Below are 12,148 nucleotides of genomic sequence, written 5' to 3' on the forward strand. Positions count from 1 at the left end.
AACTGTTGGAAATTAAGAAGCTATTCCTTAGTGGATGAATAAATATTGCTAACATAAAAAATCATCATGTGCATAAAAAATCTAGAAGAAGAGTTCAACTTTAAAAGCTTAAATAAAGGCTTCTTCGAATTAATTATAACAATAATGTGCAAGAAAAGAAAGACTGAAATTGTACTACTGCAAAGATAAATCAGAAATTAAATTCAAATGTCCATCCTTTCCGTTGTCTAAAATATTGTAGTTGAACTGCATAAGTTTGTCAAACACATCCTATATTCAAAACCAATAAACGTTAAAAATTGTTTAAAATTTCCAACTTTCCTGTCTTTCTCAGAGAAATACTTGAGGATAATACTAACATAATGCATAATATAATTTTTTCATTGAAAATCTTCTATCATTACAAGTCACGGTGGAATCATATTTCAATTAATACTCGCCATTTCGTAGTATCAAAATGTATACATAATTTTTGCTTTTCTTTCCAATACATTACTGTCACACTTAAATTCCTGTCAATACAAGATTCTTTCTTCATTTATCCATTTTTCTTTATGAGGTATCCAGTTTATTTGTTTTCAATTTTGTGATTGCTTCCATCGTCTTTTCAAACATCTTACATATCTGCTCATCATTGTCCACTATTGTCTTGTGTTCCTTTAACAGCCGTACTATTACTAGCAACTTGGTCCGGATTTTTTTTTCATCTCTTTCACCTGAAGTCTAAGTCTCCAGTATATACATAGCCTATAAGGTAGATTATCTCACAAGTGACTATGAATAGCGATTTTATTTCCCCTCGGGTTTATATTTCAGTGGTTTTCCGACTTTTTATGAGAAAGATATTCCAACTTTAAGTTTTTATATTCTTCTCTAAAACCACGTACTTCATATTACTCGCAATTATCAAGTTTTCTTGCCTCCACATAAGCTCCACTTATAACAATATTCACATTGTTTAAATAACAGTTATGAAATGTTCACTTTTGGCACAAAATACGTTTATTTAGCACAACTTTTAATCAATATGTACAAAAAGTAACACCCTGTATCAAAATTTATAAAAATGATCATAAAATGACATAAGCTTTTAAAATATTTCCAAATAATTTTAATGGTGCAATCCCCATAACTTTTGAATGATTATATCGCATTTGAGCGAATTTTTTATTGAATCAAAACTTACTGCTTACGAGATTTTTTTTTAAACAATATGAAACATAATCTCATAATCAAATGGATATAAATAAAGGCTGTATAAGCCGTCACTTATTGATTAAATTTTAAAACAGTCTCTTTTCATATGAGAATAGACTGTGAACATTTCCTTCTGCTTGAGCAGAATGTGTCCTGAGTTCAAAACGAAGTTTACCAGTAGACATCCACTCCCTGAAAAAATGATCAAGAAATTTTAAGTTGAGTTGATTACAAACCTACAAGTTTAAGAACAAAGTAAATAAATACTCATTATGAAATCTCATAGAAAATATAGAATGTCGCCAACTACCAAAACTCCCATGAGTAATAATATTAATAAATGATTTTGGTTGAGAAGTAGCAACTTTCTTGAACGATTTTGGAAAAAGATTTGTATCTTTCTAGTTAAACTGTAGAAAATATACTAAAAACCAAATTAGTTCAAGGTATTAACTTGGATTGTGCAACGAACAATGCAATAGAGAAAGTCCCACTTTAAAATTCAAAAACTAGACACACCATCTAATAAATTAAGTTCTGTAAGTAAAGTTTTGTATTTATTTCTTCTGTATTTATCCACTATCCACTATTTATCCACATCATTACTAAGAAAATAAAAAAAATATTGAGTGTATCAAATAAATGAGGAAGGAAATTCTCGGAAATAAACAATTCAATCACTTTCTTTGACCCATGGTTATGCATAATAAAACAACATGAAAAATGTGACTGGAAAAAGCAAAAAGAGAAAATCTAATTCCACTAAAAATAATCTTTCTTTATTATTCATACAAAGGCAGCTTCGTTAAGTAATGATGAGATCATACATATTCATTTTCATGGCTGAAATAGTATGGGATATTTGAAAAAAATGAGTTCTGGATACATCAATATATTGAAAAATGATTACATACCTCAGATCATTTAGTGATTTCACACCAATATCTTGACATCCATGTTTAATCCCACACTGTAGGTAAGGTACAAACCGCAATACTGATCCTTTGTCAACAATACTGCCACTAACTCCTTGGGCTACTTTCAATTTATCTACCTCGCTAAAAATAAATTCAATAAATTTCTTAATTCATAGATATTTTTATCAATTATGATTGTAGGTCTATTTACATAAATAAAATATTTTTTACATTTTTACCTAATTTCAATCATTATCTAAATATACTATATCTCAAATTAAACAATAACAAGCAACAATCAATTTAGATCATTTATAGTTACATTTTGTTCAAATTCTTTAGGTTCTATTTATCTTTGATGGATTTTAATGTATATGAACCATTTATAAAAATTCCCTTTTCCATATTTATTGAAATAATTTGATAGCTGTTAAGTAAGTGCTTGTACGTATGGTAAGGAAAGGTATTTTAAATTTTTATGTTTATAATCTGTTTCATTCGTCTATCCTTCTTTGGGATATGTCATTTATCATTTTTGCAAGATAATTATCTTCTCTAAATGCAGCTTTTGTATTTTTGACAACTGTGCATTTGAATTCAGGATCTGATAATTGGATAACTTTATCAGTCGAACTAATAATCTTTGATATTTTTTTTGAAATGACAATTTGAAATACAGATATCTGGAGGAACAAGTTAATATTGTACACAATTCTATTTATATGCTATTGTTTTCAAATGATTTGACATCAGGAAAATAGATAAAATTATTTTTCTCAATGTTGGTTGAGTATAATATAGTTTTCTATGAGAAAAATTGAATATTTTCTCTCAGTAATGTAACAATGTAAATAAAGGAAACAGATTGGGATATTTATGTTAATTTTGTATAAGACAGTTTTCTCAACGTTTTCCTATACTAATTTCTTAAAAATAATTGATTTGGTTGATATGATTGATAATATTGCACACAATAGTCTCGACTGCTAGTTTTCTAATTTTGTTCCATTCTTTATTAAGTTCATATTTCACAATTATAATAGAAAAAAGATACTACATCTAAATTAGGAATTTTTGTCTTTTAAATCCCATGTATTTTGATATTTATGTTTGTATAAAATTGTTTTTAGAATAATTAGATAATGGGGTAAAAGGATTTTGAATATTTATTACAATTGGTCAAAGAGGTAAGTCAAGTTTATGTAATTCAAGTAGCCCACATATTTTAGAGGATATGACAGTATAAATATTTTGTATTTGTTTCTTCCAAGATCGATATGAATTCGTGGATTTCAAACAATTAATAAAACAAAACAAACACCTAAAACTTTTCAATGAAGAATTATCTAATAAAGCTGGAATTATTCAAATTGAGAATGAATTATATAAATCAATTTATGGTTGTGATATGAGGGCATCCATATCAAGTGTTACAGCACAATTAGTGATTGAAGACTTGAGGAAACTGTCTTAGCAAACTTAACATCAATGTTCTAGCAAAAGTCACTAAGTCCAATTTTCAGCAATATCATAGATTCACATAACTCGATCTAAAATTAGCCGATCTATATACTGACAAAACTCACTAGTTGCTACATGTAGTTGTTTTTTAATAGTGGTAGTGTCTAATAATTCATCTACAGCGCAGCCTAATAACCTTCAAACTGTTCACTAAATGTCTTTTTGGACTTAGTGACTTCTGCCAGAACAACGACGTTGATTATTGATTCTATTACTGCTGCAACAAAAAATTGAATTGAAAACGTAAGCAAAGTATTCAATTCTAATCATAAAAAACATCATTTACAATGGAGATTGAAAATAATAAAAGTTTCTTGATGCTACACTATATAAAATAACAGGTATCAGTATAATTTTAGTGTTATTTTAATTTGGTTTAAAAATTCTTTGGTTTTTGTGGCATTATAATATATTAGTTTGTTTTTAATTTCTAGCTAAATTCACTAATTTTTGTGAGTAATTAACCTTTTTCTCTTGTATTATCTAAATTACTGGTGTCATATTCAATTTTGCTTGTGTGTGCATTCTGATTGTTTTTAACTATATTATCAAGTTTTCTTAAAATATTGCATTGAGTTCATTCAATTTTTGTATCTACGTTTTAAAAAGTTATACAGTTTTATATTGGTACTTTTCTCTAACTTACTGCAAATATTTTTTGGAAATAGGGTCCCTATTTTAATATTCCTACTTACTTTGAACTTTTTATTCAAGTCGTAGTTTCAGTATATTTATGAATATAAATTATAAAAACTTGGGTTATAACTGCACCTTAGTAAAAAGATTTTAGTTATTCTGTCTAACAAATAAATTATTCACTAAAATTCAGTTGAATTTTAATCAAGTAAAGATGCTTACTTATGGAAATATCTGTTCATAGCTGATCCCATGGCATCTTTTCTGTCCATAGCCTCTATGCTTCCCATTCCTCGATATTTTTTAAGTCTCACGCCATCAGAAAAGAAGTATTCACCAGGAGCTTCTGAGGTACCAGCTAACAAGGATCCCATCATGACTAAAAATAAGAATAGTTTAAATTTCTAAAGTTTCGGAGATTTTATAACAGTTACGAAGATAACTTGGAAATGAAAACTACAATGAAGTAAAAATTTTAAAAAAGACCACAAAGACATATAGGCTTCATTTTTAAAACTTCAATACAGATTTCCAAAACTACACTATAAAATGATACAACAACCCTGAAACAGATGTTCACTTTGTTGAAGCAAGTAAATCGGATGATAGGACACTAGAACGTAACATTGGGGCAAATCGACAGCAGAATCAATCATACCTGTTGAAGCACCAAGAGCAAGTGCTTTAGTAATATGGCCTATGGATTGAATACCTCCATCAGCAATAATGGGTACTCCAAAATGTTTAGCATACTGGCTGACCTTATAAACAGCTGTAGCTTGAGGTCTTCCTACAGCCATCACTTCTTGTGTTATACAAATACTTCCGCTACCCATTCCGACTCTCAAACCATCTGCTCCAGCATCTATTAGATTTTTAGCTTGTTTTCGTGTAACAACTACAATAGAAGAAAACGTGAAGTGATATAAACTTTCTAATTGAATATAAACATAAAGATAATGTAAGTTAATGTGAAAAATATACAATATTTATTTTTAAATAAATAGCTTGATGAGACTAATTAAAATTTATTTTATTGATTGGGTAGTTAATTCCGATATTGTTTTCAGGAGTTTTCTCCATCTTTCCTTCTATTATGAATCTTTTGGCCTATCAAGTTTTAGTCGTTTATGATTTCTGTCTTCTTTTAGGTGATTGTGAGTTTTTCTCTTATATAATATTTTGGGCTTTTCCAATTTGAAAGTCAAGAAAAAGGTGTCTGGTTGGATACACAACCTCAAACATGTTGTACAAAATTAAGACACGTGAAAATAAATTCAAGCGGTTTTCTCTCTTCGATGATGGGATTCCCTTGATACAACAAATGAACTAATGAAACTCCCATTATACAATCAGAATTGCCTTTCTAGATTAAGCGATACCAATGAAATTAGCATTAGAAATGATTATAAACAAAGCACCAGACCATCATAGGGACAATTTTATGTTGCCTTTTTAAATGTAACATCTATGCAAAATCTTTTTGTTTCAACTCATAATCAGATAAGTCATCAATGTGGTATATGAAGAAATATTTCATAGTTTTCATGTTTATATTATCTAAATAATAAATAATTTTAAATGCTTCAATTGGTGAATTATAGCATATATTTAAAATCCAGACGATTTTAAAATTAAAACATAAAAAGACCATATTTCGTAAATACTTACTCAGCATTTATTTCAACATAAATAGAAGTTGTACATACCATTTTGATGAATTTTGTTAATTCAATTGTTGAGATTAAGTTCATTCATCATTTGTAAAATTGTAACGTGTTTTAGGAAATAAAGTTTTTATATAAATTGAGTTTCGGGAGTGAAATTCTTAATTGGCGCAGTCACAGTAGGATTCGTGCGGTCGTGAACTTTCTACGCTTTATAGCGATAAAAAACTCGACTTCGTATTATAATACGCAGTGCGAACACCTACGATCTACGAGGGACAAGAAATAGGACTCGGCCTGTATTTTACAAGGATTGACTAGAACAGAAAAGAGAAAACTGCACTTAACACCTTTATAACAAGATGATCAGGAACAATAAGAAATAATATGTATTTGAATAAGCCTAACTCTCTAGAAGACGCAAAAGCCTATGTTTATGAATTCGAGAAACTTTATGGCCAATTTTATGAACCTAAATTTCGAATAATAATAATTTTAAATCAAATTCATATCCAATAAGAAATTCTCACAATAGTCAATATAATAATAATAAATCAACAAACAACTATCTATATCATTATCAATATTATAATAATAACAATTATAATAACAGAAATCAATTTAATTATCTACGAAGTAAAAATTATAATCAATATAATAATGATTATAATAACCACAACAACGTCACAATTATCCGACCAATGCACAGGTGTTTGGTCCGAGGAAAAATGTTTGCCGAGCAAATCAAATACATGGACAAACTACCTAAAACAGAACCAATATCTACGACATCAAGAAATTTCAATGATTTACCAGACATAACAATAATAATAAAAGATATTTCCAGAGACAAAATCATCAACCAAATTTTACATCAGAAGAATTATATAATAAAGATTATGATAAAAAGAAAGAAATAGTAGATGTCTTTGAAAATCTTGTTGGATATGAAGAAAATAGGAAAAAATCTGGAAATTTTAGAAAAGAGCCTAAAAAAAGAATCAAAAAATAATTGGAATTAATAACTTAAATTAATCTGGATAGTCAAAACTTACACTAATTGATAATATGGAAAACGCAATTAAATTTTCTAAATTAAATCCAATTCATAGTTCGGTAACTTTATAAATTTTAGAAATGTTACAATATTTACAAACTATTTATAAAGAAGAACAAATTCCAAGGTTCAGGAATATTTTCACTTATTATCTCTTTCTGTACTCTCAAGTAACTTTTTTCAAGTCCAAAATAATTTTTTTTACCCATATACCTATATTAAAATCTAAAACTACTGAATGTTTCCATTTATATTCTGTTATCCAAAATTAAAAAATATTTATTCCTCCACAATCCTACTTGGCCAAGATTCCAGAAGAAGTCATTTTAATAAAAGAAGAATGCCTAATTTTAGAAGAAAAATATTATTGCAAAGAAAAATTTGAATTAAAAAACAATTGTACTATAGAACTGTTAAATGGCTGCTCTCTTACAAACTGTTATGTTAGAGATGTGAACCTCCAGGAAACTATTATTGAACTAGTGACCAATAATGAAATTTTGGTGATTCCAAATTCAGAAACAAAAGAGTTATCTAAATGTGCTTCAGACCGTTATTTGGAAATAAGAAACCATCAATTATCATGATTTCAGGAAATTATAGAATTCAAATGGAAAATGAAATCTTTTTAATTAATACCCAAATTAAAAGAAGTCAATAATTTTGCCAAAATTATATTTTGAATTATTAAACAGTCAAATATATAAGTTATCAAATTTAAGTAAAATCGATTTTGTAAAACTATGAAATAGATAAAATTGCGAAAAACATAAAAGCAATTCAAAAGATACAAAATCCACAAAGCCATACGACAATTGGATTATTTTCAATAATGATAATAATTTATATAGTTATTTTGATATTTTGGTTAACTCAAAAATTCAAAAGAAAATTTTCAAAAAAGCAGAATATTGAACAAAAAAAGGAAGGAGAATTTGAAATTGAAGAAAGAAGAAATGACCAGATAAATAACTTTGTTTACTCTTATTATTCTGAATACTTAGCATTTATTTCAATATAAAAAGTTGATGTAAATACCATTTTAATAAATTTTGTTGGGATTATTTGAATTCATGTATCATTTGTAAAATTGTTAAGCGTGTTTGTGAATAAAGATTTTTAACACACATAACAATGTATCAACCAATTACTTTATAATTGAAAATAATCAAGAATGAGTCAATGGGTTAAACGATTTTTGACAAATTATATGACAGAAACAGTTTCCTTAAATAAAGCTATTTTTAAACATAAATTAAGATACCCCATATATTATAAACATGAATCTATTTAGTTTCAACTGCTTAAAAATTACATAAGTAAATATCTTTTGTGAGATATTTGTCTGTAGCCTATTTGGATGATTATTTCAACATAAAACCGATAAAGCTATTTATTAATTATTACACTATTAATAGAACACATCTTTAATCAATATTCACCAATTACAATTAAAAAGAGGTCATTCTGTAATAACAAAAGTTCTGATTACAATCATACTTTTCAAACAGTTATTAAATGTGAATTATTGTTGCACTTGATTCTAGAATACAAAAAACAATTTTCGTCATCAATAAATGGTTTCAAAGAAGTATAAATATATTTGCAACACATATTTCTTCATTCAAAACACTCAAGATAAATTGATGACGACATCATATTTTGCAATTTGTAAATCACATCAATGATCAGAAATTATAACTATAAACAAAAAACAGCAAAAAACATCTTTAATGTATTCTGTTATTTCAATATAGTACATACAAAATACGTTTACTATAACAAATTGACAAAAATAAATATTTGGAATTAGTATAATGTTAATCATACATTTCTATTGAATCAATAGACAAGAATCCTGTTGTTACTTATTATAAAAACCAATTGAAGGCATTAAAGAATTTGCAGCTGATAAGTGTGTTATTTTTCAAACCCAGTTATTAATAGATTGTAAATATATAGGATGATCCATTACGAGTAATAATACATGTAAAATGTATAAATTTTGTGATGAAGTTGAAAAACTTACCATTTCCTGCAATAATTTGCAAATTGGGAAAATTACTTTTAATGTACTTGATCATTTCTATCTGGTAGATTGAGTTTCCTTGTGAAGAATCCAGTACTACCACATCAACTCCTGCTTGAGCTAAAAGTGCTAGCCTAGCTTTATCTTCCTCTCGGGTTCCTAATGCTGCACCAACAATAAGCTGTTTATTGTCATCTTTGGATGCAATAGGATAGCTCTTGGCTTTTTTCAAGTCAGTTCTAGCCATAAGAGCAATCAGACAACCTTGCGCATTTACAATCGGCAATTTTCCTTTTTTACTTTTTTCTAGAATATGGTTGGCTTCTGTTAGTGTGACCCCGGATTGTGCAGTCACTAAATTTTCTAGTTTTGTCATTATTTGTTCTAGTTTAATACTCTGAAAGTTAATGTCATCCAAAAAATCAATATCCCTTGAAGTTACTATTCCTACTAATTTTCCTCCTAATTTTCCATTTTCTGTAATAGGAATTCCACAAAATCCATGCTCACTTTTTACTTTAAGTACATCAGATACAGTGTTTGTTGGACAAAGAACTACTGGGTCATGGATGAAACCATGTTTATACTTTTTCACTTTTGATACTTCATTGGCTTGGTACGAGGGAAGGCAATTGTGATGAATTATTCCTATGCCACCACACAACTACAAAAAAAACGAATCCTAATATAAACAGTAAGCTGATATGAATTTGTAGCATTGTTTATAGGACTGTTGAAGTTTATATGACAGTTACACAATTAGTAAGGTGTAAATTATCAATTGAATACATTATGATCCAAATAAATTATCACAAAATACCACAATGACAAGCTTCCAAACAGTTAGGATATATCCTCAATTCAAACTTTCCCTCCTTGTATAATACTTTGATGTCTAACCAACATGGGTGCATCGATACTGTAAATCACAGTGAACATTTACCATACTGAACTACATGCAATTCTACCAATGAATGAACAATGCAAATATGGAAAGTCTAATTTGTTGTGGTTGTTAACAATGTGTACCTGCTTATCAAATGAGCAAGTTTGATCTGACTTGGCATTATGGAACATCCTGGATACTCCCGAGTGAAGTATTCCACGGATTTCAACTATTGAAATATTATAAACATGTGTTTTTGTACATATTATAGGATTTTCTGAACTGAAGACACAAAAAATGAAAGGAAATTATTTAACTATTACAAAGCTCACCTATTTAGAAAAAAAGTGACCAAAAATTGTGATGTAAGTATTTTTATAACGCCAAATAAGTTCATAAACTTTAGGTTTGATCGCTGATGCTCATCATTTGTTTTGCTATCATAGCCCCCAAATGTTTTTTTGGCTTTATGAAAAATACACACAGTTATTGAAAATACTTACATCACAATTTTTGGTCAATTATTTTCTAATAAGATGAACTTTTACAATAGTTGAATATGATAATAAATAATAAATGTGAAAGTCTGAGATGGTTAGGACCAAATTATAAATCATATATATTATCTGATTTAAGTATTGTATTAATGAATAGGTAATTATATCAATTATAGTACACATTCAAATATTACTTACAGCCATGGCTATGGCCATGTCAGCTTCTGTGACTGTATCCATTGGGGATGAAACAAATGGTGCTTTAAGAGTGATTTTTTTCGTAAGACGACTAGAAAGATCCTAGAAAAAATATATAGTTAAGTTTAGTTTAAATGATTATTGATATGAACTCACAACTTCCGATGGTGGAAAATCTATATAACCTGGCAGAATAATAAAATCACTGTAAAAAATAAAGAAAAAATTACTGAACCAAAGATTTTTCAATTATACAAGTTATACAAATTCCAACAGATTCTATTAAGTAATAATGTGATAATTGTTTATTTATTCAATTCAAATATGATACCCTTAAAGTGTAATTATAATTACATTTACCTGTTATATCTAAATTTAAAAATAAAAAAAATGTTAAATAAAATATAAACATTATTTGAATTACTTTATTTTCTGAAGTCTATTAAAACATAGTATTCTTTAAGTAGTTAGTCTAGTATTCTATGTTGTGTTGGATATTGTGTATATAATTATGTTTTTACTTACTTATACGTAAGACCATTGCCTTTATTCATCAACTCAAAGGCACAGAGACCATCTTCAAGATCCATGTCAACTGTACTATTATTAGAATTATGATTCTGGTCACCCATATTCTACAAGCATTTATAACAAAAATAATTGCTAAATTATTATTAATAGTAATTTGCAACACCGTGCGGTTAACCTTCATAAAATATGCTATAATATCAATCAGATAGTATCGGTGTACGCATTATTTGCTAATGTAATTAAAAGAAATTAGTAGGTCTTCGTATATTGAGAGTTACGTACTTAGGTATTATCGATTTTTTTCAACTGCATACTTACATTTGAGTGATTTTCCTGGTTTTTAACCATTTAAAAATAAGAAAAGTATATCCCACGTGGTGGAAAAGGCAGGTTAGGGAATGAAAAAATCAATAACAGCAGTTATTATGTTGATTGTGTTTATAGCCACTCACTCTCACGCTATAAAAATTAAACGAGAAAAATCTCAAGTATTACAAAATTAAGAAAACTTATTTGTTCCTTAGAAACAATATAAGCAACAAGCCGCACTATTAAAGCTCCATTTGCATCGGCCTATCGTATCACCATCTTCCCACACCAATCAGTAGTTGCGTGTTAAAATTTAGTAAGGTCATTCCCATTTAGACAACCACCTTTACAATTTTGTTGAAATAAAATTGAAAACATTTGTGATAAGGAGTATTATTTTGACGATATGATGTAATATAAAATCTAGATTTTCCCGATTTCAGCATAAAAATTATAATACTCAGTTAGTTCAACAAATAGAGTCATATATACAGGGTGTATGAAATTCATGGAAAAAATTCAGGAGAGGGAGAGAAATAATGAAGATTTTTTATATAGAAAAATTGCATCCGCTCACCCTCTCCGAGAGGCAGTTACTAATATTAAGTTTTATTTATTTATTTTTTTTTCAATTAATGATAAAACCTAAAAATTTTGTAATTTTCTTGTACTCTAGAAAAATGTTTTTCATTCGTAAGCAATA

General features: G+C 28.0%; 1 protein-coding gene across 1 annotated transcript; it reads right to left on the reverse strand.

Annotated features, from left to right (window-relative positions):
* Positions 1–984: 984 nt before the first annotated feature.
* LOC130896001 (inosine-5'-monophosphate dehydrogenase) lies at positions 985–11,904 on the reverse strand. The gene is made up of 9 exons (XM_057803724.1): positions 11,455–11,904; positions 11,131–11,240; positions 10,762–10,810; positions 10,606–10,707; positions 9,025–9,688; positions 4,930–5,169; positions 4,494–4,650; positions 2,112–2,255; positions 985–1,389 (listed from the first exon to the last, which is right to left on the reverse strand). Exons 1-9 carry the CDS (start codon positions 11,482–11,484, stop codon positions 1,284–1,286), a joined length of 1,602 nt encoding a protein of 533 aa, XP_057659707.1. The 5' UTR covers positions 11,485–11,904; the 3' UTR covers positions 985–1,283.
* Positions 11,905–12,148: the final 244 nt, after the last annotated feature.

Source organism: Diorhabda carinulata, chromosome 1, assembly GCF_026250575.1.
Source record: "Diorhabda carinulata isolate Delta chromosome 1, icDioCari1.1, whole genome shotgun sequence".
NCBI lineage: Eukaryota > Metazoa > Arthropoda > Insecta > Coleoptera > Chrysomelidae > Diorhabda > Diorhabda carinulata.

Coding starts and splice junctions, on each gene's coding strand:
- LOC130896001 (XM_057803724.1), bottom strand. CDS start 11,484: ATGGTTAAAAACCAGGAAAATCACTCAAAT. Junction 10,708..10,761: donor ATTTTCCACCATCGGAAGTT/GTGAGTTCATAT, acceptor TATTTTTTCTAG/GATCTTTCTAGTCGTCTTAC. Junction 5,170..9,024: donor GCAAATTATTGCAGGAAATG/GTAAGTTTTTCA, acceptor CTTCTATTGTAG/TTGTTACACGAAAACAAGCT.